General features: G+C 36.0%; 2 protein-coding genes across 3 annotated transcripts; one reads left to right on the top strand and one right to left on the bottom strand.

The window, feature by feature from the left end:
* Positions 1–605: 605 nt before the first annotated feature.
* LOC106136786 (zinc finger protein 555) lies at positions 606–13,426 on the top strand. The gene is made up of 7 exons (XM_013337432.2): positions 606–746; positions 981–1,376; positions 1,956–2,051; positions 2,373–2,834; positions 3,699–3,770; positions 4,373–5,187; positions 5,734–13,426. Exons 2-7 carry the CDS (start codon positions 1,102–1,104, stop codon positions 6,045–6,047), a joined length of 2,034 nt encoding a protein of 677 aa, XP_013192886.2. The 5' UTR covers positions 606–746; positions 981–1,101; the 3' UTR covers positions 6,048–13,426.
* A 1,032-nt stretch (positions 13,427–14,458) lies between these two features.
* Positions 14,459–25,283, bottom strand: LOC106136763 (FAST kinase domain-containing protein 4). 2 transcript variants are annotated; one of them, XM_060946193.1, is made up of 11 exons: positions 25,190–25,283; positions 24,778–24,955; positions 24,138–24,325; positions 23,317–23,544; positions 22,286–22,458; positions 21,517–21,733; positions 20,469–20,619; positions 18,993–19,223; positions 17,433–17,499; positions 16,632–16,737; positions 14,459–15,520 (listed from the first exon to the last, which is right to left on the bottom strand). In XM_060946193.1, the coding sequence occupies exons 2-11, from the start codon at positions 24,953–24,955 to the stop codon at positions 15,413–15,415; spliced, it is 1,647 nt and encodes a 548-aa protein (XP_060802176.1). In that variant the 5' UTR covers positions 25,190–25,283; the 3' UTR covers positions 14,459–15,412. The 2 variants fall into 2 exon arrangements, with proteins under 2 accessions (XP_060802176.1, XP_060802175.1); XM_060946192.1 differs by having other exon boundaries at positions 25,144–25,281.
* Positions 25,284–25,821: the final 538 nt, after the last annotated feature.

Here is a 25,821-nt window from a genome sequence, read left to right as displayed (position 1 = left end):
CATTGAGTGAGACAACTTTTTTTTAGTAATTCATTCATCAGCCATAATACAAACTATGTTTCTCCATATCGATTATGTTATACCACTCTAAATCTGTGTGTTATTTCAATAAACCAACTGTTGTCGAAATTGTTTCTTAAAGAAAGATCCTCCCAGGTTTATTAACTCTCAGTACATACATACATACATAGTTACGTCTATGTCCCTTGCGGGGTAGACAGAGCCATCAGTAATTAAAAGACTGAAATACCACGTTCTTAATGATAGAATTGAGATTCAAATAGAGACAGGTTGCTAGCCCATCGCCTGAAAAAAGAATCCCAAGTTTATAAGCTTATCCCTTAGTCGCCTTTTACGACATCCATAGGAAAGAGATGGAGTGGTCCTATTCTTTTTGTATTGGTGCCGAAACCACACGGCACTGTTAGTCCAACTCTTAGTCCATGTTAAAATTAATTAGGTACTAATTGATAAGATTACTTCCTAAATCCAGCTGAGATAGAAATTTAACCGACTCCTACGATTATTCGACTAGCTATGGTACTAGTTAACATCGTTATCGATTAATTCATTTTTTTTTAGTAACTTAGTTTTTATCTGTCAAACACAAAACCACACGTTTTCTTGGCGTTGTTTGTCCCGGCATTGAATTTTTCACTCCAATTTATCTTTGATTTCATTTCTTGTGATGTAAAATGTAGTGAAATACTTAACAGTTATCCAATTTCAAGTATTCATCTAGTTTTGTAAGTATTTGCATTGTTCTATTGTATGTAAACTTGGCGTACTTTTTCATAATGGCTGATCAATCTGTGAATTTATCAATGACAAAGGAAGCGATCTATCGAAATACGTTCGGTTTGTGACTCAGCATAACTTGTGATGGATTTAGGGCTCAAATCCATCGGTTTAGCGTGCACATGTGTGATTCTCAGCTGTGTCAAGGTCGAACCGGTGTTAATCAGGTTTTACGTTTGCAGACACCGCACTCCTTCGGAACCATGTAGCAGATACAATAGAGTATTATGATTTCTACAATAGCAGCGCCAATGCCACCCATATGACATGATGCAACGATAATTGGAGCACAATCTGGTCGCCATGGCTTCTCCCGCGCCGCCAATTTTCGGCACCGAGCCCAAAATGCTAATAGCAACCGCTAAACTAACTACAATCGACTTGATCGGCGGCATCAAGTGCCACCTCTGCCTTAATACATTTGGAAACAAGAAAGAATTTGACACTCACTATCTGAATCACAATACGGGGAGCCCTAACATTGTGTATACTTGTGTAGTATGCCACAAAGAAATGAATGCCTACCCAGCTTTCCGTAACCATTGCTATTTGATACATGTTGTGAAAGATAAATTCAAGTAAGTAATTTTCCTTTTACTGGAATAATTTTCTTATACATAAGACTGACATAAGACCTTTGGGAAAACTTTTCTATAGATTAGGTATATATAGATAGATGCAGTTTAAATTTTTATTCTGTTGTTTATAAATAAAGTAATGTAGTTCCGCATAAGGCATGTCAAAGGTCAGCGTGATAGTATGCTATCACTACAATTCATTGATAAAGTTGAGCATTAATGAAAATTTTCTAATTATACTCTTATTGCACCTATTTATAAGGAACTTATTCACTTACAAGTTCACCATATTATTATTATTATTACAAGTTAGTTCCCATGCTGTCTGGTTCCTGGCATCAATTTAAAAAAAAGAATAGAACCACTCCTCTTTTCTAAGGATGTTGTAAAAGGCCATTAAGGGATATGGTTATAAATTTGAGATTCTTCCTGTATTTGGATCTCAGTTCAATCATCAAGCCAAAAAGCTGAACATGGCATGTCTTTCCAAAACTGTTGGCTTTCCAAATCCCGCAAGGGGTATAGACATTATTATACATATGTATGTGTATATAACCTGTGTATTTCAATGTTCCACAGATGCAAAGACTGTTTCAAAACATTTTCAAAACACAGCATTCTACAGCAGCATATGGATACAATGCACAAGTTTGTTTGTGCAACATGTAAACAACAGTAAGTTGTTTGAATTGAAACTAAATAAAAATGTATATACATATTTATTTATATATTAGAGGCCACCCGCGACTCCATTCGCATGGAATCTAATCCCGCGGGAACTTGGGGATAAAAAGTAGCCTATACATATGTTATTCTGGCTCTTCAGCTACCTACATACCAAATTTCATCATAATCGGTTCAGTAGTTTTTGTGTGAAAGAGTAACAAACATCCATACTGAAATCTTGACATACTCACAAACTTTCGCATTTATATTATTTATAGGATATTTACTGCCACAATGTTCTTCTATAAATTGTCTTTCTTTCGATTCTAGATTCCCAAACAAGAAAGAATGGCAAATGCACCAGGTGACGCACAAAAGTGACAGCCCACCGTATGACTGTCAGATTTGCAAGCAGTCCATACAAACGGTTGATGACTGCGAACAACACGTTGACGAACACAGCACAGTGACATACTCATGTCCAATTTGCAACGAAACAATCCCAGACAAAAGCTTAACTGTTGAACATTTAGTCAAACATTTCGGAGTGCCCGAAGATATCATTCCGGAATCAGAAGTCGAAATTCTAGAGGAAAGTTCCATAGATTTGATTGGAATTCTCTGCTGTTACTGCGGTATAACTTGTAAGACGCGTTCGGAATTCGATCTGCATTTCATTGAGCAACATAACAAGAATATCATATACTCCTGCAATATTTGTGGCAAACAGTATGATAAATATAACACTTTTGGGAACCACTGCTACTATCATTACTCCAAAGGCAGATTCGAGTAAGTATTTCTTTTTTAACATGCATAATAAGATGGGGAAAAAAGAAAATAATTCATAAAAGTTATTGTAATATATTTAGTAGGAGTAATCATGGAATACTATATGAGGCAATAACTGAGATTAATTTTACAAAAACATGTATAACTTTGAGTTTCAATGTTAATTTCCCCACAGAACTAAAGATTATTGAACATTTCTCAATCTGCAAAAAACTGTAGTCAAAAAAAATAAATAATATAATTTATTTTTACATAGTCTACAAAAAAGGCTGATGATGGTAGCTTCATAGGGATATTCAGAATTGAGAGTATGTTGCAGATATACACTATACATATTTGCCACTTTATATAAATTTATACTTTGAAACTTTTGTGTTGCAAGATTATTAATGTATGCAAACGGGAATTAATTTAAACACACTGTTTTATCTTGACATTTCAACTGGGTATCAATTTCTTCATATCACTAGTCCAATATTCCTGTCGTTTCGACCGAATATCAATTCTCTCCATACCAATAGTCCTGCTCAGTTGTCTTACTAGTAGAACTACTGGGAATTTTGTTCCCAATCGACTTTTTATAAACCAAGTTAATTAATTAGAATAGTTATTTTGGGCATCATTGAAGCATTCAAGGATGAATAATCTTCCCCGTTTTTTTCACATTTTCCATTATTTCTTTGCTCCTTATAGTTGCAGCGTGATGCTATCCTAAATCCTTCCACGATAAATGGTCTATTCAACGCAAAAAGAATATTTCAATTCCAACCAGTAGTTCCTGAGATTAGCGCGTTCAAACGAACAAACAAACTCTTCAGCTCTATAATGTCAGTATAGATTTAATGACAAGTAAATGTATTTCAGGTGCGACGAGTGCGACAAGTCGTTCCCGCGGCTGTCGCTGCTGGTGCTGCACACGGCGGCGCGCCACGCCACGTCAGTACCTTCCGCTTTATATATCACTAACGAACGTTTAATGTAGACAATGTGCATTGGTCCACGATGTAGATTTAAGAGATATCTATATTTGTAAATCTTTTTTGTATTGTGCCGCCGTGTGGTTCCCGGCACCAATACCAAAAAAGAATAGGACCACTCCCATATCTTTCCCATGGATGTCGTAAAAGCCGACTAAGGGGTAGGCTTATAAACTTGGGATTCTTCTTTTAGGCGATGGACTAGCAACCTGTCATTATATGAATCTCAATCCTATCTTAAAGCCAAATAGCTGAAAGTGGCCTATCAGTCTTTACAAGATGGTAGGCTCTGTCTACCCCGCAAGGAATATAGACGTGATTATATGTAAATGTATGTATGTATATATATTTGTAAATTGACGTCCGATGAAAATGCTGCGTGTAGTTTGTTCCGCTTCTTTTACACATGCGCTATGGAAGGTAGTAGTTATAATTAGATTTAAGTGATGTGATGTCAATAAGTGATAACTTGTATCCAATTCTACCACACAACTAATTGGAAAAATATAGGTCCTCTTATGAATAAAATCTACATAAACAAAAAAGAACTGTTATTCACAGATTCGACACTCCAAAAGACCTGAAAGACCACCAAGCAGTCCACAAAACTGGTAACCTTTGCCAACACTGTGGCCTTCAATTCACCTCGCTGATGGCATGCGAACGCCACATACCGCTGCATCGCAAGAAACAGTATACATGTCCAGTATGCAACAGGAGCTACGCAGAGAAATATCTCGTCATGAAACACATACAACATCACTTCTCCTCAGTTTTACATCTATGTAAAATCTGCGGTAAGATATTCAACGCCAGGAACCGTCTCGTGCAGCACATCAAAATTCATTCGCAAGAACGCAGCCACAAATGCACTTTCTGTGGCAAGGGCTTCGTCAAAGAGCAACAGTTGACGCAACATCTGAACATTCACACGGGCCTGAAGCCGTTCCAGTGTACCGTGTGCCCGAAGACGTTTGCCAGCCAACCCAATTGGCACAAACACATGCGGAGGATGCACAACACTAGCAAAGTTACAATTGAAAAGACTGCTTATGGTACCGTTGGTGAAACGTTGAAAATGCAAACGCAGAAATTGAATAACAACAATTTGGTTAAAGATGATTTTGTTGATTCGACAAGCTCAGAAATGGAGTCTTATTCGTTCGTGGGAGAGTCTGATGATAGTTTGGTGGAGTCCGATGGGATAGATCCGGTGGCTATGGAGCAGGAATCAAAGATATTTGAAACAAACAGTGTGGAAACTAATGTCGATATTATCGAGAGTTCCGGAGGTAATAATATAGAACAGGAGACCATAGATGTGCCACATTTTGATGATTTAATGCCCGTGGACAGTGTTGATTCATTTGTGGCTGGTAAGATTTTTATTTGTATAATTTTTTTACTTACCTTTGGTACCCCGTTGAGTATGAAGTTCTTTATGAATGAAATTCATGTCCATCCACGTCAACTTAGGCGAAAATACATTTTTTTTTCAGTTCTGAGGTTAGACATCAAAATCGGTTTAGTAATATTTGAAGTAGTCACAATTTTGTAAAAATTCAAAGTCTTCGTCAGGTCTATATAATATGCGCATATTTTTTGTAAAACCAATGTCATGCAACTAATTTCGTAATGTAAATCTGGCTTAAATGTTAAAGTAAACTTTTTAGCCTTTGAACGAATTTAACAAAATCTATGAAGGTACAATTTCGAACCAATTGATGCTCTTACATTGAGGGAAAACATCGCTAGGAAACCGTGATCCGGAATGGGATACGTTTGCAGTATAGTTTGTTCCGCCGCTTCTTCTTTAATTACACTTTCAAAGCGCTAGTAGATTTAATTATGTCGTGTTGACGTCGCTTTGTGATATCTTAAATAAATCTCTTCACAATGTAACGTAATAATTTCAATTCCAGCCGTAACAGCATCAGCATTCGCCTCACCAACTCCTCAACCAGGCTCCGGGCCACCACAGGAGTACGGACCTGATTTCGGTAAGGACTCCACAGGTTTCCTAGACCTGGATGACCAGATACTCCCACACATAGATCCGTTGCTCACAATAAAACCGGACATGTATTCAAACGATTATAACTTCCAATACGAAAATTACGAACAGTATAACGACTCGAATGTCTATAAATGGGAGCCGATAATTGCTAAAGTATTTTCAGGGGCCTACGGGTATGAATCTGATGGTAGGATGTCAGTGAACACAGATATATTTTAACACCGATACATATATGTATGTATGTTTTATCGCTGGATAGACAGTTTAATGGAGAAAATTTTAATCGTTTTCACATTTGTTCACAATTATATAGTTTTCTAGCCCGTTGTAAATCAAATTTAGTTTTTATTTTTACTTTTATTTTGGATAGCTAGTTGTTATTTCAATACAGCGAAAATAACATAAATCCAAATATAATTCCCGTGATTTTGCTAAATAACAGTACCGTAACGAAAAATCCCGTTTTTTTTGTCAAGTAGGTACTCGAAACAATAAGCATTACAACAAATTCTATCCAGCATTTATGTATATTAAAAATCGGTGTGTATGTTAAGAACAGAACCATTTTAGACGTTGATAGTTGAATAGTATTCTTTATATCTATAGTGGCTAAACGGCTTCGGCAAACGAGATTCAACATCCATGCTTTTTTTTAATAAAAAAAAAAGATATTCGCGTTTGTCTGAAGCAGTTTTCCATACATATGAACTACCTCACGCCGAAACGATTATATACCTCATGTAATCCATAGGAGCTATTTTAATGTAACTGTTGTTTATACATTTTGTAACATATATCCCACCAAACATTAGATAAATGTATCATTATTCATAACTAAGCTACCTCATTTTTAGTTTTTTTTTAAGATGCGGTTTAGTGAATCGCCTAAGGAACGAAAATGTTTCGTGTGTCGGAGTGTTAGCTGAAAAACATTTAAATAAAAGTGTTTTTTTCGAAAAAAGAAAAAAGTTTTGACTTGTTAGAATGCATTTTTGTGTCCGAGAACATAATTTCAACAAAATTCGTATCATAATTGGGTTTCTAAAGATAGTTCCTTTTTTTTACTAATATTTGAAAACTTTTTGTGTACATACTTCGACTATTTTTTATTTTATTAATATTTTTTTTACAAAAAACAGTCGGTACAAATTTTTATATAAAAAAAAAAAGATTTTTAGCCATAACTAACACTCCTCCACACATAAAAATGTATAATAGTGTACTTGTGCCATTTTCATCGTTTCATTTGTTCTCTTGGCAGGTTGATGTAATTTTATAAATATGTAGTTTCATTGTATTATAGAATCGTAATGTGGTCACCACCACCGGGGTTGGCCACAAACGTTGACAAGGCATATGCCTCATCTATTCTCTTTTTAAATAAACTATTTTTTTTTTCTTTATTTCGTTATGGCAATCAAATCCTTCGTAAGCTTATTTTGGCCAGTGTCGAGTTTTAATTAGTCCTCTCATTGCTTGGCCATTTGAGACTTTTTGGGTCATAACAAAAGTAGTCACTAATCGTCGTAACTCCAGCACTCATGCCTGTCCATGAACACTTAAATATCAATAATTCACATTTTTAAAAGATTAATAGTAAAAAAAGCACATTTAAAAATATAAAAAACTAGAGGCCGCCCGCGACTTCGTCCGCATGGAAACCCTATCAATCCCGCGGGAACTCTGGGATAAAAAGTAGCCTATGTGTTATTCTGGGTCTTCAGCTACCTATATACCAAATTTCATGGTAATCGGTTCAGTAGTTTTTGCGTGAAAGAGTAACAAACATCCATACATCCATACAAACTTTCGCCTTTATAATAGTAGTAGGATTGCAGCTCAAACAACATGACGTTTGGGTTCCCGCCAAAAAGTTCTTCCTCAGAGTTCAACTCAATGTCTTGGTACTAGATTTTAATCTTATTTCACTTAGTCATATAGATCGATCAATGATTTATTTGATGCTACAAAACACGCATAAGTTAAAACATTGGTACATGAATGAAGACACAAATATTTCAAGATTGTTATACGCGTGTAACGAGCCAATTTATGTTTATTTTATTTGACTTTTTTTAACAAATGCGATTTTGGTTTAAAATGTGTTTTTTTTAACTAAATGAGAGGGAAGATAAGAAATAAGCCTTGTCAACTTTTGTGAATAATCCCGCACATCGCTCAACGATTGTATTCGTTTCAGATCAGTAATCGATTGATTCGATCCAAAGTTTTAGGCTAAGAATTTGGTGAAAAACAGCTTTGTAAATATTCGACTATATTTGTTTTGCGGCACTCCATAATTTGCATTTGAATTTATCTTCATTTGAGCTTGCTGTGGCGGCGGGGTCGGTCGTTTTTACTGCAAGGAAAAAAAAGAAAAATAACAAAAAAAAAAAATTTGTCCGCTTTCCGCCGCCCGCTCTTGCATTTCAATTCGATTCCTTTTTTTTATTATTATTATAATGAAAACCGCGTCGCAAAGCGACTCGGTTTTAGTGTAAGTGAATCGATAGTGCTGTGATATTTTATGTATATTTAGAGTTAAGAATTTTGAGTGTAACGTAATGAGTGAGTACAAAGATAAAGAGTTATTTATCATGATAAATAAACGATCTTCAGCCGACGGACGAACGTCCGGTCGCGATCCGGCCGCGCATACGGTGCGGCCCTCACAGTTGGTAATACAAACTTTAGGCATGACATGCAAAAGTCTCCCAGAGTTTCCATATGTATGCGCTAACAATGAATTTGGGAATATTTCCTCATTAAATATACGACACAGGTGTTACTTAATGTAGCAGTCGAATGCTGCGTATAAATGTTGTTAAAAAGATTTGATGAATATAAGATAATACTCCGAAATATATTTTGGAGAGAAGTATTTACAAGGAGGTAAGGGGTCTTAGTGATAAAACGTATCCAAAGACTGTTAGGTATTATGAGTTCTTTGAACTTAAAATTTGACTTATAAGTCGGGGATAATGCGGATAAAGTCAGATACGCAAAATTTAAATAGACCACGTGTGTAGCTATCGAAAATCATAGGCTTTGACAGGATTGACTAAATTAATGAGCAAGATTGGCGCCTCAGTCACATGCAGAGGGTAGTGGGCAGTTTGCAAAATTATAAAAAAAGAATACACGGCCGATATATTGGTGGCATGCTAGAGTCGGCGACTCCGTGCTTCATCAAAATTAAAAATTAGGTGGCGGCGGTTGATTGCGCGCGAAACGGGGAGATCTGGCAATTTGTTGCGGCACTTTTTCATGAGAATATTCTCATAATAAATGAATAGATAGGTTTAATGCCTTCGCTGATTATTATCTGACTCGAATGAGTCTTAATGATGGCAAATTCTTGCCATGTGGTAAGACAGTCTTCTATCCAAACTAAGAATTTGGAATTTAAAAATCGAATCAAAATAAAGATGGAATGTTCGAAATTTAAAATACACCGCGTGATCAATGGCCGCCCCACTTCGTGTCCGTTGCTGGGCGCGTGGAGTCGCGCACACAACGGATGCGCCTCATAAGCGCGCTGGAGCCAACCACTTCAGCGCGCGAGCTTACGACAGTAAGGTTACATAGCATAATGGATTCATAATAAAATAGTACTTATTCAAAACTTCTATAATCATAATTGGAATTGTACCATTTCGATGTAAAATTTCGTCGCATAGGGTGCACATTGTGCCGTTTTTTCGATAAATATTTAGGTTTGGAAAGGGTTTTGAAATTTAAAAAAGCGATTTTGTTATCGGTGTGCTAAGTGCGGAGTGCTTAATTTCGGTCACTAGCGCGTAAAATATACGCAACCGCGAACTGAAAAATAATTAAATTGCGATATTGGATAATAAAAATAAGGAATTTTAAGGTAAATTATTGCTATATAAAAAATTCAAAATCGCTTTTTCATCTTTGAATACACAAAAACCGCGAGTACATTTCAAAATTAGAAAAAGAAAAATAATATAGTATCGTAAACAAAAACCTCGATTGTTCCCTTTGCGACCGTATTTGTCCCTAGCTTTTAGGTGTTTAGGATAGATAAAGCACAGGGTATTGTGGTTCTATTTTAGCGGAAGCGTTAAAGACTCGATAAGTAAGACATCCGATATAGAAGGTTGGTAATACTACCCCAATACCCGCGAAGTGTAGATCCGATATAAATCTGTTTAATGTAAGTCTATCATCACCCACTATACGTTCCTTTGTTGTCTATGATAAATGTAATCGATTAACTCGCATTTTTTATACGGTGACCTTTTCTGTTTGAAAGTGGCGATGAATTAATTTTTTTTTGTAAAATTGACATCTCATAATGATTTTATTAAATAAGGTCATTGAGCTCATGGTAATTTTTTTTCTAGAATTATTTAGGTCGATGTGTGAAGTTTATAAACTATTTATTTTTTTAATAATCAACCGCCATCGTCGATTTCAGTTTCTTGTTATAGACATAATTATGGAGTATTTACTTTAAAACGGACCTTAGTGACGTAGATTTTTGGCCATGTTTCAAAATGGATTCGGTCACCACCGAAACTGCCAGTTAATTATCCTTAAACGTTGTCTTATACCTATTTCTACAAACTGATGTCCGTCTGTTTTGGTAGTATTGTAATTTAAATATTGTAAAAAAATTAAAAAAAAAACATATATCACGTATAAAATAAAAATAAAAAATCATATACCTATTTGCTGTTGCAAAAACTATGTGTTTGTTTTAAGTATGTTATTATTATCGTGTGATGATGATGTAATGGAAAGATGAAGTATTGAAAACTGTCTATTTTTTAGACATAATACCGTGAAAAGTCAAGTAAGGAATTGGTAAAATATAGTTTTTGAACGACACGACAGCACAAAACAAAACGTGGTAAATTGATTGAACAATTAGTATTGTTCAATGCTTGAATTGCAATGGTTAATTCTGTTTTCCAACAATCACCTCGTCACATGATTAAGGTTTGGTAAAGAACCCAGGGTTTTGAAACCTTGCCGACGACTAGCAACTAGCGGAATGAAGTCGGTCAGACCTAAGTCCGACGAAGTGGGCGGCACGCTGCACAGCCCCTTAGGATGTAACAGGAAAACACCATGATAACATTTGAAATCTAAAAAAATATCAAGCGTACCAGAACGATTTTAGTAGCATGTGGTATTAATATAATTTTTGTTTTAATATATTTAAATAATTAGCGTGACATCAGTTTAAAAATTACATTTAAAATTAATAGATGTTGAAGTATCCATTCAATGTTACATAAATACATAGTGCGAGAATTCTTTCGTTTAATTTTTTAGAGCTTCAAAATGCATAATAATTGGTTTTAGAATTTATATTTCGAAAGTCGAGTTAATGTTATTTTGGTATTGTGAACTTTTTGTACATATATACAACTATATACTTTACACCAATACGAAATGTGGATTAATATCATATTTAGTACCTCTATATCATTCGAACGTAGTGGCGTAGCTATTGAATGGTGCCCAGGGTTATTTAAGTTTTTTAAGCCATCTTAAGAGCCCTCTTTGAGTTGTAAATGATTAGTGTTTTTATTACTGTAAAAAAGAACAAATTTATAAAATATGCGCTCTATCGTATAGTTCTTCAAGTGTTTCTCGCAAATTAAGGGCATTATTTGAACTTCTTCAAATACGCATGCTTTTTAGCGCTATTGGCGCTGTTTAACCAACATTAGAAAAGGTGAAACTGTGTATCAATTACTCGCATATTTTTATTATTTGTGCGTATAAGAAATGCTTTTTAAAAAGGGATGCTGTAAATTGAATTGTTTGTTATGTGATATTTTTAGGGCGAAGAAATTGCGTCCCTTATTTTAATTCTGTCCGACTTGCCCCGTATCTTGCTACACTATTAATAATGCGCCACTTAGATATAGTAGGGAATATACTGTTAACACATGTTATTATTATATACAGTTTTTTTAAATGGTATCTCATTATATATTCTACTAATAATAATCGCTCTACAAGATAACTGGTAAAATGCCAACGACAATACTTCCATCCATTATTAATAATAGAAAGCAATAGTTAAGAGGTCACATGCATTATTAACTAATGAAAATAATTAGCGCGTTATGTCCGCCATTTATATTTTGTAATATTACGTACATTGTTTTAATACCAACTGTCAAAATGGTGTTATCGTCCCTTTTACTCACGTTTAGTGCCGGCCAAATTGTTTTACTTGTCCAACTTTGTATAACATACCTAACACATCGAATATTTCGTATATTGATGGCCATGTGAATGGTAAAATTTTCGATATTTAAAAAAAATAAATATCCCATACCCGAATGCCGTTTCGGTAATTTAATTTTTAATTTGTTGTAATTTTTATTTTGTTGCCGTGTGGTTCCCGGTGCCGTGTGGTTCCCGGCACCAATACAAAACAGAATAGGACCACTCCATCTCTTTCCCATGGATGTCGTAAAAGGCGACTAAGGTATAGGCTCATAAACTTGGGATTCTTCTTTTAGGCGATGGGCTAGCAACCTGTCACTATTTGAATCTCAATTCTATCATTAAGCCAAATAGCTGAACGTGGCCATTTAGTCTTCAAGACTGTTGGCTCTGTCTACCCCGCATGGGATATAGACGTGACGATATGTATGTATGTATTTGTTAAATATAAAAGAAATCGAAAACAAAATTGTTCACACTGGACAATTGACAAGTACGGATAAATATATTGCGTCGTTTTGACAGCTGGTACCTATTTGTAATATGATTTTTTTTCAAGTGGTCATACAAAATAATTTTGATTTATATAATAATCTTTTTTTTTTTATTAATCCTTTATACAATTCCCAATTTGTTGGTGTAAAGAATAAAGTCGGCTTTTGCTTATTTTTTTGACACGAAACGTGTAACTATACTTTTAGAGTTGTATTTGTGGAACAAGCTTCTAGTTGTAAATATATCGCTATTACGGTTTCTATATAATTACATCCTATATTGTAATATTATGGCGAATCTTGTATTGACGGATGTCGTAGAAGCTTTACTTCATGTTTCTTAGTTTTGAAATCGTGACATAAGCAGTACCACCGAATTCTATGGTAGAAGCCATAATATAGAACAAAATAAGTATATATAGTATCTGTGCAAACGAAGATGTACGAACATACCAGCAAATAAAAAAAACAAAAGAAATGAATGAATGGAGAACGCTCCACTTTAACTCCATCGACACGAGTTAGCTCTTAATATACTTAGCAACTACTATGTATTGTCAAAACAGAATTGAAATTTTGTTTTATCGAAAATCATTGGAGATTTTTTTTTTAACATAAAAATTGCCGAAGCGCAGTGTTAACAGCAATTTGCTACATCCGTCAATATGTGAGATCCGCTATATACCTTATAATAAATAGAAATATATTTGAATTCAATATTACACGCCTCCATAAGTAGAATAAAGACAGAAATGACGATATTTTATTGAAATAAATTTTGATCACATTTACATACTATCTACCCGCTTTAAATAAAATGTACAAATATAGATATTATATATAAAAGGCGTTTAATTTTCAAATGTGTTTCTATTTGACAAGTTAAAATACAAATGTACCGATCTACCTCCATTTGCCTCTACAGTTATATAAGAAATAGTTATCCATTTTCAACTTTACACTTTGATATACCTTATATTTTGTACGTTATATGAAACAGCTGATAGAAACTTAAGAGACATAGGTTTTACATAATGCTATTCACGTTAATTGTGATTTGAAATTTGTGCATGTTTACTTTCACTTAATGTAGATGCCAATCAATTTGAATGGAACATGTATTTGATTCTTAAACATTAAACAATCTGACTAGATTTATGGTTTTTTTTATCTATACTAATATTATAAAGCTGAAGAGTTTGTTTGTTTGAACGTGCTTGTGGCTCACTTGCGTCTTAAGGTATAAGAGTCAATGCAAGAACATTTGCAGGAGTTAAAAGCCACCAGTAAGTGTGACATATCCAATTCACTTGACAATTGTATGGGTAAATTACGGAATTGCATATACAGCGTGTAACGGAAAAGAGGTATCAAATGGTCCTTGAAATGTAACTATATTATTATAAATTCTATCATTGAGCCTACACCTGAGCGTGGCCTTTCAGTCTGATGACTGTTAGCTCTGCTCTGCCCGCAGGGGATATAGACGTGATTATATGTTATGATTGAAATGTAACAACTTTCCCAGAGAGAATATGGTTAAAAAAAATATTCCTCATTCAAGTGTGGATACTTAGCTGATATCGATCAGTTAACCATTTCAATTACACCCTGTATATTTTATACTATTTATAGTACACCCAGGTGGACTACGGCCGCTTAGTGGCCCATTAATGAATAGATAATCAGCTGTTGCTTAAGATGTCGCGAAAAATGGATGGGCGTGCCAATGGTCTTAGAACTGAAGATGTGGTTGAAGTATAAAAGTGGACTTCAGTTCCCAAAGCTGAGTGGCAGAGGGTCGGACTGGGGGAAAGCCCAGATGAGGGAGTAAATACGTGCGGATGAGTTAGAAAGAAAACGTTTATATAGCAAAGAATGGAGAAAATATCAGTAGGTAATAGCAATGAATATACTTCGAAGTTTTTAAATAATTTTATTCAAATAATAACAACTATACAATTAACACTCCCTCATTTACACATCCACTTTCACTTTTCATAATGAAAGCTTTTTATGTTTACTGTCACATTTTTTTTTACGAACTCATAAATAGGTTTATGTTTTCAGCGTTATATTACTAATTTATTATACAAAAATTATTAAGTATTTACACGCCTTTACTACTAAAATACTGTCGGCAGTATGGTTTCCGGCAGAGTACAATATAACCACTATCTCTTCCTGTGTCGTAGGAGGCGACTAAAGTAAAACAACCCTAAGAACAAGTTATTAAAAGCACACTTGGTGTACTATCGCGGGAGCACGTCACAACTTCGCCATATCATTTCATAGCATGTAAAATATCACTTGCATGCTGTCTCGAGTGGAAATTCAAAAACTAAGGTGACGTCAATAAATTAAACATTATTATATCCAGTCTCTTCCATCGTATATCCAGTGTTTAGAAATAAATAATCTGAACAGTGACCGCGGAGAATGAATGTTTATCTAAAGCGTTGTTTTTATATTAAGTTATGAAAGCTGCTTCCATATTGTGATTGCTACTTGCTAAATTTACAACTCACAGGTAAAACGGTTATTTTCATTAAAATATTTCGTATTTGGTTTTTTTTTTTCAACAACAATTTGTTTAACATAATTACATACACTTACACAGTCACACTATTTTTTCACAATAACAGTCTCTTCAAGACTGCTGGCTCTATCTACCCCGCAAGGGCTATAGACGTGACTATATGTATGTATGTAATAACATGCGCATAGGTAAACATTCATTAAAAAAAAAAACGGTAGCACAAGCGTTTATCCATCATCACCCAGACACACATCATATCTCAATATAAAATAAAATAATAGTAATTAATTAACTAATTTGTACAGTTCTATACACATTGTCTGGACTCGACTCGACTATGATTTGATCAAATTTTTTAATTTCTTCTCTATGTACTGCACTCTGGTTACAAGTTTGTCCTTGGGATTGTATTCGGTGTACGGTATCTGTAGGACTTTGAAGCCCTGAAAGGAAAAAAAAAATGTGCTATAGACAATATACGTCATTATTTGTAAATAAAATTCTTTATAAATAGTGTTATTGTTGAATGTTTAGGTGATTAATGGTCCCATTTTTTATTGTATTAGTGTTTGTTGTTGTGTTGAAGGCCTGTAATTGACCATTTGTTTCTCATATACCTTCGTGGCGTGGCGCTATTTTTTTTTGTAAACAGTTGTTGGTCTTCCAAATAAATAAACTAAAAAGAAAAAAAAATACGAATTTTATAAGCTTCACCGATGTACTTGAGCAAAAGTCAAATTTTTTTTTGGCGCGAAAATATTTAATCGCGCCAATTGAATCCTCGAACTGACATACATACCTACACGTTTATATCCCTTGCGGGATAGACAGAGCCACCGGTCTTGAAAAGACTGAATGGCCACGGTCAGCTATTTGGCTTAATGATAGTATTGAGATTCAAATAGTGACAGGTTGCTAGCCAATCGCCTAAAAAAGAATTCCAAGTTTGTAAACCTATCCCTTAATCGCCTTTTACGACATCCATGGGAAAGAGATGGAGTGGTCCTATTCTTTTTTGTATTGGTGCCGGGAACTGCTGAATTGTTCGCTATTGTACTACTTATATGGGCAAGACAGCTGGGGACATTTGCTTTTCGATTTTAAGTTTAATGTTCTTTTAATAAGGTCGTTATTTTATTCGGTTTGATTCGGCAGTAGGCCGAGGCGACTTCGTCGGCCTCTGCGGCGCAGCGGTAGTGCGCTTGTCTGTGACACCGGAGGTCCTGGGTTCGAATCCCGGCCAGTGCATGATCAGAAACGAACTTTTTCTAACTTTTGTTTTATCTATATATAAGTCTATTATTTTTTATAAAATATAGCATCGCAGCACAAGTTTCGAACTTACTTCGAGGATAATAAATCAATCTGTGTAACTTTTATATATTTATTGATTATTTCTATCATTAAGCCAAACAACTGAACGGGGCCTATCAGTCTTATCAAGACTGTTGGCTCTGTCCACCCCACAAGGTATATAGACGTGACCATATATACATATGTATTTGTATTGATTCATGTACTCAAAAACGTATGAGCAGGTAGCGCTGTAAATACCTTGAGCTGCAACATCCTGGTGTAGAGCTGGTAGACCCCGAGGGGCACCACCGCCCTCCTGGTCATGTCGTGGTAGTCCAGACACAGCACCGCTATCCGGAATACACTGGAACAGTCGTACAACGGGCATTTTGTTACGGCATATAGTCATACATTCATATTGTCACGTCTATATCCCTTGCGGGGTAGACAGAGCCAACATGTAGTCATATAGTCACATATTAAACACTATCCATCATGAAAAACTATTTATACATACATACATACGGTTACGTCTACATCCCTTGCGGGGTAGACAGGGCCGACGGTCTTAAATAGACTGATGGGCCACGTTCAGATGTTTGGGTTTATGACAGAACTGAGATTCACATAGTGACAGGTTGCTAGTCCATCGCCTAAAATAAGAATACCAAGTTTATAAGCCTATCCCTTAGTCGCCTCTAACGGCTTCCATGGGAAATGAGACGGAGTGGTCCCATTCTTTTTTTTTTTGGTGCCGGGAATCACACGGCATTGTTATGCTAAAACTGAAACAATGGTGAAATACATACATATAGTAACCTATTTATCCCTTGCGGGGTAAACAGAGCCAACAGTCTCGAATAAGGCTGTAAGGCCACTTTCAGCTGTATGACTTCATATTTGAATTTAGATTCAAATAGTGACAGGTTGCTAGCCCATTGCCTATACGAGGAATCCCAAGTTTATAAGCTTATGTCTAGTCGCCTTTAACGACATCCATGGGAAAGATAATGAAGTGGTCAAATTTCAAATTGCCGAGAATCACACAAAACAATTTACCTTTTGTTGTTTACAGCCTTTTCTAACAGTACTGGATGGCATTTAGCGTCCACAGCGAATTCAGCATCTGTGTAAAATCATAGACACTTTAAAAACTTTTCATTGTTTTTTATAAGACATTAAAATTTTTTTTTCATCCATCTCTAAGTAATACATTTTCAGGGGGAAAAAGGAGTAATTATTATTGGGAAGGTACTAAAATTAATGTAATAAACCTTTAGTCTTTTATATATAAAGTCTTTTTTAACCTTCACGGGGCAGCCAGAGTCAATAGCCACCAAAAACTTGAAGGCCACATTTAGCTGGTAGAATCCTACAATGTAATTAAAGCTCAAGTTTATAACTGTGCAGGCAACCTTCTTTGTGTACGCTATAGCAACGGTTGCCATGGTTTTGTTGAGATAGAAAAAAAATGTCAGATATAATTTTTATTGTCAAAGATTTATATTTTATCTATATTAATATTATAAAGCTCAAGAGTTTGTTTGTTTGGACGCGTTAATCCCAGGAACTACTGGTTCGAATTGAAAAATTATTTTTATTGAATAGACCATTTATCGAGGAAGGCTATAGCCTAAAGGCTATATAACATCACGCTGCAACTATTAGGAGCGAAGAAATAATATAAAATCTGAAAAAAACGGGGTAAATTATTCAAAATAACTAGTCCACGCGGACGGAGTCGCAGGCACAGCTAGCGTCCAATATAGTGTTTTAAATTTGATAATTTCACTCCTCTTTTCTTCTTCTATCTTCTGTTGGAATAACTTACTTTGTGACTACACTTCCTACAACTGTTAAGATTGATGACTGCCTCTGTAGTACACTTGTGTGTGACACCGGAGGTTCGAATCCCGGCCAAGTCATGATGAGAAACGAACTTCATCTAATTGTCCTGGATTTTGAATGTTTATCTATATAAGTATTTATTATAAAATATACTATCGTTGGGTTAGTATCTCGTAACACAAGTATCGAACTGACATCGAGGCTAACTTAATCTGTGCAATTTGTCCCGTATATATTTATTTACCTTTACAGAATGCAGGAAGTATATTTGACATACAAAACATCCACAAAATCTCTTCATGTAAATACTCTTCGGTTCTAGTAATCTTGACCTTGAAACTGTATTTCTTTTTAAATTACCATCTATTATAAGAAAATCTACACTAATATTATAAAGCTAAAGAGATTGTTTGTTTGGTTCGAATTGAAAAATTCTTTTTGTGTTGAAAATACCATTTATCGAGGAAGGCATATAACATCACGCTGCAACTATTAGCGAGCGAAGATATAATGGAGAATGTGAAAAAATCGGGGAAAATTATTCATCCTTGAGGGCTTCAATGATGCCCAAAATAACTATTCCACGCGGACACAGCTAGTAATAAATAAGAAATAAATGTCTCTATAATCTATACTAATAGATTTATTTTCAAAATTGTATACATATAGCATAACTTAAATCTTATTATAACTACTAAGTACCTTTCCTCCACATCTGGTTTCAAAGCTTCAATTATCTAAAAAAAAAAAAAAAATTATCAGAAAAGTTACCGTATAAGAACCCCATGCCGGAGTTACACCCCCTCCTGAGGAACGCGTCCGCGGAGACCAGGCTCTTGAAGGTGTCCATGACGCTCTGCACGTAGGCCGCCTTCTCCCGGGTGCCGGCCAGCGGCACTCCCACCCAGATGTCTTCGGGCAGCCTTGGAGAGTGAGCTGGTAGCGTCATACCCACGTAGGCGTCTATGGTCATGAGTTTCCGACGGGCGGGGATCGGTATCTCTGGAAGTAATGTTGGAGTCGTTAATTTACAGATATATATATATATATATATACATATATATATACATATATATATCTACAGACGTTTAATTTAAATAAAAATAGGCTCAAACGGCTCAGAAGCATGGGTATAGTCTATGTTTAAAAGGATGCAATTGTTTTAAATGTCACCCTGTATATATATAATCATAAACTACCCGAAACCGTTATGTGGAGAGGATGAATGAAAACAGGTTGACTAAGCAGATATACAAGGAGAGTGTGGGGGGGGGAAAGGTCGGAGTGGGAAGACCTAGACAAACGTATCTTGATCAAATTAAGGACGTCCTGGTAAAGGGTCAGGTCAAGAGTACCCGAATCCGCCGAGCTTGCATGAAGATGAAGCGAAGGAAGTGTGCAGGGATCGTGGCAAGTGGAAAGATGTAGTCTCTACCTACCGCCTCTGGGAAAAAGGCGTGATTTTATGTATGTATGTATATACAGATAATCATGTCTATATCTCTTGCGAGGTAGACAGAGCCAACAGTCTTGACATGACTGATAGGCCACGTTCAGCTGTTTCTTGGTGGACAACGAAGAAACAGCTATCAGTTTTAAAAATATAATTAAAGATTATAAATATTTCATTTGTATAACACTTTGAAATAAACGTTTTTATTATTTATTATAATTGTCGGCGAACGAAGTCGCGGGCAATGGCTAGTAAACTAAAATTAATTATAAAATATTAAACTCTCTGCCCACCCCTCCGGGAAAGAGGCGTGATTTGTGACGACGGCCTCTGTGGCTCAGCGGTAGTACGCTTGTCTGTGACACCGGAGGTCCCGGGTTCGAATCCCGGTCAAGGCATGATGAGAAAAGAACTTTTTCTGATTGTCCTGGGTCTTGGATGTTTATCTATATAAGTATTTATTATAAAATATAGTATCGTTGAGTTAGTATCTCGTAACACAAGTTTCGAACTTACTTCGAGGCTAACTCAATCAGTGTAATTTGTCCCGTATATATTTATTATTATTTATTATTTTATGTATGTACTAGCGACCCGCCCCGGCTTCGCACGGGTGCAAAATTCAAAAAAAAATTATACATAAAAACCTTCCTCTTGAATCACTCTACCTGTTACAAAAAAACGCATCAAACTCCGTTGCGTATTTTAAAGATTTAAGCATACAGACAAACAGACTAAAATAGCGACTTTGTTTTATACTATGTAGTGATGTATGTATGTAAAAAGAAACTCACCACCAGCAGACAGCAGCTTATCAATAAAGTCCGGCTGCAGCGTGGTGGTGAGGTGGTGGGGCTCCGCTCTGTCCAGGATGAGCAGGGAGAACACCAGGTCCAGCCACGCCGAGGCCCTGGACATTTCGTTCTCCTTCAGCGATAGTGCCACCTGGAAATTATTGTTTTTTTTTTAAATAGAATGTTATATCCGAGTGGGATGTAAACACTATCCATCATTAAAAAGTATTAATACATACATACATACATATAATCACGTCCATATCCCTTGCGGGGTAGACAGAGTCAACAGTCTTATAAATTATTAATAATTTGATTATATATACGCTAGTCTGTAAGGTATGGGCCATTGACGCCTGAGAATAAATAAATTGGCGGCCCCTGTGGCGCAGCGGTAGGGCGCTTGTCTGTGACACAGTGGGTCTTGGCTGTTTATCAATGTAAGTATTTATCATAAAATATAGTATCGTTGAGCTAGTTTCTCGTAACACAAGTCTCGAACTTACTTCGAGGATAACTCAATCTGTGTAATTCGTCCCGTAAATATTTATTTATTATATAAATACATACATAATCTACCTTCTATTTAAGTACCATTATTTATACTGGGTAAATTTTTATTGGTTAAATAATGTCTCGTATTCAAATTTATTGATCACTTGATCAGTCCTTATCAGATCAGCGGATAGATCCTTCTTTTCGCTTTTTGCTTTATGTTTTTGTAGAACCGTTCCATCTCTTACTCGTGGATGCCGTAAAAGACGATTAAGGGAATGGCTAATAAACTTGGGATTCTTCTTGTAGGCGATGGGCTAGCAACCTGTCACTATTTGAATTTTAATTCCATCACTACGTTGTAAAGTTAAACGTGGCCTTTCAGTCTTGAAGACTGTTGGCTCTGTCTACCCCGCAAGGAATACAGACGTGTATGTATGTATGTAAAAGAGATGGAGTGATACTATTTGTTTTATATTTGCGCCGGGAACCACACGGCACTTCAAACAAATCAACAAGTCCATGTAATTATAGGTGTAGGTAGGTACATCACCTCGAACAGCTTCTCAGTATTTGGCGGCACGAAATCGACTTGCGCCAGAGTGACGACAGCGGCGGCCGCGCAGCCGGCGTGCGCGCGCGCCTGCGACCAGCCGCAGAGAGCCGCCAGCGCCGCCTCGTGCCGGTACTTCAGCAGGCCCAGCGACACGGTGATGGAGCTCACCGCCGCTGGACGATCCTCGTTCGATGGCAGACATTCTATTACGTCTCTGGTGGGGGAGTAAATAATTTGTCGACAATGAAATCGATACAAGAGTGTGGAGGGAAAGGTCGGAGTGGGAAGACCTGGTATCTTGATCAAATTGAGGACGTCCTGGTAAAGGGTCAGGTCAAGAGTACCCGAAACCGCCGAGCTTGCCTGAAGATGAAGCGAAGGAAGTATGCAGAAATCGTGGCAAGTGGAATGAGCTAGTCTCTGCCTACTTGCCTACCCCTCCGGGAAAGAGGCGTGATTTTGTTTATGTATGTATGTATGAAATTAATCAAAATTATTATTGTAAAATTGTTTGTTGACCACAATAAATTTAAAAAAATATATATATTTATTGCACAGAGTATATTAGAGAAACTACTAGATATTTTTCCGACATCAAAACAAAAATGACACAATGAAGTCTAAATTCTAGTCGTATCTTTTTCCTAGATGTACGTACCTACATGAATACTATATAGAAGTAATAAAAAAATGACTACAAATGTCCTGTTTTTCTTTAAGTACAATACAGTACATTCCAGACTAAGCAAGAACAATTAAAACCTACTTGCATATTCTATCGAGCAGGACCGGGTCGGGGAAGTTGAGCGAGACCATAGAGTAGAGGAGGTCAGCTGACTTCTTGAGGTCGATGACCTCAGAATTCTTCGTGATGTTGTGAGACAGTGCGCGGAGGAGCGGAGTGCTGCGGCGGCCTTTTTGTTGGAGTACTTTCATTACCTGTAAAGAAATTATGTATGTTTGAACAATCTGTATATCAAAATGCAAATAAAATAATTAAGGTGAATAATGGTTAATATTGTGAAGTTGACGTTGTTGAAGAAAATGCTGCAGTGCAGTTTGTTACCGCTTCTTCTGCACTGACGCCTTGGAAGCGGCAGTAAACTTAGTTTTTAAGTAATTTATTTGACGTCAACCAATGTTGTTAAACCATACGTTTTGACAATTATTAAGCGATATATAGTATCCTATAGCAATGAATAAAAATTTTGAATTAATAATCGTGATTAATCCACCAAAAATTATATTGACAACATTTATTTAATAAAACTATATTGTACAAAATACAAATGTACAGCGCAATTGGCGGACTTAATGCTAGAAGCATTATCTACCAGTCAACCATTGGGTCTGACAGAGAACTTGAAGTGGGGTTAAACTAAATAAATATACATTCTTCTTTTACCATTTTTTTGACGCAAGTAAACTGTAAATCCATATCATATTTTAGTTTTCTTGAATATAGTATATAATGTTATCGGTCAAAAGTACCCGAAACCGCCGAGCTTGCATGAAGAGAGTTATGAATGTGGATGAAGCGAAGGAAGTATGCAGAGATCTAGGCAAATGGAAAGAGGTAGTCTCTGCCTACCCCTCCGGGAAAGAGGTGTGATTTTATGTATGTATGTATGTTATCGGACTAGAGTGTGGAACAAACAGACATACAGACAAAGTTGCGTGCTCAACACCACATCAAGATGTTATCAGTCAAGAAGCTGAAACATCCTCTATGTAACTAAAAAGATTGACATTGTCTATGGAAACCAAAAAGCTGAATAGACCAAAACAGGTTTATACCTTAATCATCTGTGGCAGTGTCAGATTGGAAATCAGCCTGGCAGCCTCATCATCACCAGTGATACCCAACACCGTGCTCAGGTCCTCGGCCATGGTGAGCGAGCTCATCGCCTGGGCGGTGGGGGTCCGAGCTAGGATCCGACACAGCTTCAGGAAACGTGGGTCCTTCTCAAAGTCACCAAGCTTCACTTTGTTGCTGCTTGACCATTCTGATAGGATTGAGACCATCTGGGAATAAAAGTTAATTCAAATTCAAAATTTTTATTCATTATTATAGGATACTTCATATCGCTTAATAATTGTCAAAACGTATGGTTTAACAACATTGGTTGACGTCAAATTTAAATCATCATTGCGCCGTGTGGTTCCCGGCACCAATACGAAAAAGAATAGGACCACTCCAACTCTTGCGCATGGATGTCGTAAATAGCGACTAAGGGATAGGCTTACAAACTTGGGATTCTTTTTAAGGCGATGGGCTAGCAACCTGTCACTACTTGAATCTCAATTCTATCATCAAGCCAAATAGCTGAACGTGGCCATTCAGTCTTTTCAAGACTGTTGGCTCTGTCTACCCCGCAAGGGGTACAGACGCGACCATATGTATGTAGTAGGCCAAGATCAGCTTTTTGGATTAATGATAGAATTGAGATTATAACAGTGACAATTTGCTAGCTCAAAAGAAGAATCCCAACTTTATGAGCCTATCAATTAGTCACCTTTTACGACATCCATGGCAAAACGATGGACTGGTCCTATTCTTATTTTTATTATTGGTGCTGGGAACTACATGGCACTATCTTTGTACGTATGAATATTACCTTCAATGCATGCCGCCGGGATACAATAGAGTTTTCAGCGACCACAAGCAAGCTGTTCACATCCGTTGCCTTCGTTATCTGCATGTCCATCTGTTGTGATTTACTCTGCTTCACCGACTTCAAGCTGGGCTTCCGCTTGTCTTCCGTATCTGGGTTGTTTAGAGAGGCAAACGCTGCTGCTACTAAGCCTAAAAAGATTAAAATAGAGTAATCAGTGAAATTTTACAATAGTGGGTCAACTTTGAAATTTTTTTAAGAGTATTGTATTTTAAAAAGAAGCTACAGAAAACATAAATATATTGAAATATTATATATAAATTTTAACCCCTTTTGCCTGTTGTATATATGTCATTGCAGGAATTACACAACACATTAATAGCTCTTTAATTCATATTGCTTCTTGCTAGAATTTTTAAAAAGGCTTACAATTTCATCCAAGGCCTCTCATTTTTATTTACTCTCATCCTAATTTATTTATTTGAGTATACATACATACATGGGCTTAAGATTTATTGATTTTCACAGCTTAGTAAATATAGAACCCATAGCTCAAAATCTGCACAACACTATTTATAAATTGCACTAGTATTATGTGTTTTGTTTTAATGCTGGTACATTCTAATAATTTGTCAACACCAACCTTTACTACCTATATCCCCTCTATCATCCTCAGATAGTGATTTGGCCTGACTATCCGACACTCCTCCGGTACCATCCAATTTATCGTTTCTGAACACTGAAGCCCCTGGACTTGAGTATTTCCTCACGAATGCACGGGCGCTTAACCTCAAAATGAAGGAACCGCTGTATTTCAGCATCTACGGCATAAAAAAATATATATATTTGCTGCATGTCTAGGAGTCTTCACAAGCTTCAAATTTCCGTCTTATATGTAGGGCAAAATAAAAGAAATGTTAACAAAAACAATCAAAATATACATTCTTACATCACGACTCAGAGAATAATATTTATCACTAAATAAAATAAATAGTTGTTTTTTAAATACCTTGTGTGAGATTTAATTAATTCAATTTTCTTTCTTTTTTAGTTACCTTGAAATCATTTACAAATTTATTTAATAAAAAATATTCGATAAATTAGGATAGGAAGAAATGACGAATGAATGACAGTGACTGAATGTTCCAGCTTCAAAATGACATTGAGTGACAGATGTGGGAAACATGTACATGCATGCACAAATCGATCGATTATGAAATAGACATTACAGATCAAAAAATATTATAAGAATGTGTGTACTTATATAAATTTATATTGGTTACTTAGCATAAGATCTTCACAAATCTTCTTTCTGTAAATTAACTAAGTTCTAACATATTTAATCTTTAAATTTAAGATTAAATAAGTGAAATTATACCATGTTTGGGCTGGTGATACCTCTTTGAAAAGTACATACACAATGGCCTATTTTCATGTTGACTTCGGGAAATTCTTATATTGCTTGGTTCGGTACACTACTTAAGGAACATAAATTCTAAATTACAGTTTCCATAAGTTGTCTTACGCCTGATGGACTATAATGTGGCAATGCTGCCAGCCTTCTGGTCACTTTTACTCGGGATACCAATCTGCTGGGTAGGCATTTTAGGTTGTAGCAATACATAGTAATAAATAAATTGATCGTCTACCTCATGTTTACATTTATCATTGAATGAAATTAACTTAA

Source organism: Amyelois transitella, chromosome 10 (genome assembly GCF_032362555.1).
Source record: "Amyelois transitella isolate CPQ chromosome 10, ilAmyTran1.1, whole genome shotgun sequence".
NCBI classification, from domain to species: domain Eukaryota; kingdom Metazoa; phylum Arthropoda; class Insecta; order Lepidoptera; family Pyralidae; genus Amyelois; species Amyelois transitella.
The sequence above is the reverse complement of the archived record's forward strand: the minus strand, read 5'-3'. Positions and strand labels throughout refer to the sequence as shown.

Bases quoted from the DNA above. Each gene is read 5' to 3' on its own strand.
- LOC106136786 (XM_013337432.2), top strand. From the start codon at position 1,102: ATGGCTTCTCCCGCGCCGCCAATTTTCGGCACCGAGCCCAAAATGCTA. The intron at 2,835-3,698 runs GTAAGTATTTCT...AATGTATTTCAG, and splicing joins TACTCCAAAGGCAGATTCGA to GTGCGACGAGTGCGACAAGT. The intron at 5,188-5,733 runs GTAAGATTTTTA...TTTCAATTCCAG, and splicing joins TGTTGATTCATTTGTGGCTG to CCGTAACAGCATCAGCATTC.
- LOC106136763 (XM_060946193.1), bottom strand. From the start codon at position 24,955: ATGCTGAAATACAGCGGTTCCTTCATTTTGAGGTTAAGCGCCCGTGCA. The intron at 24,326-24,777 runs GTTGGTGTTGAC...TAATCTTTTTAG, and splicing joins AGGGGATATAGGTAGTAAAG to GCTTAGTAGCAGCAGCGTTT. The intron at 17,500-18,992 runs GTAACTTTTCTG...GATTTTACACAG, and splicing joins CGGCATGGGGTTCTTATACG to ATGCTGAATTCGCTGTGGAC.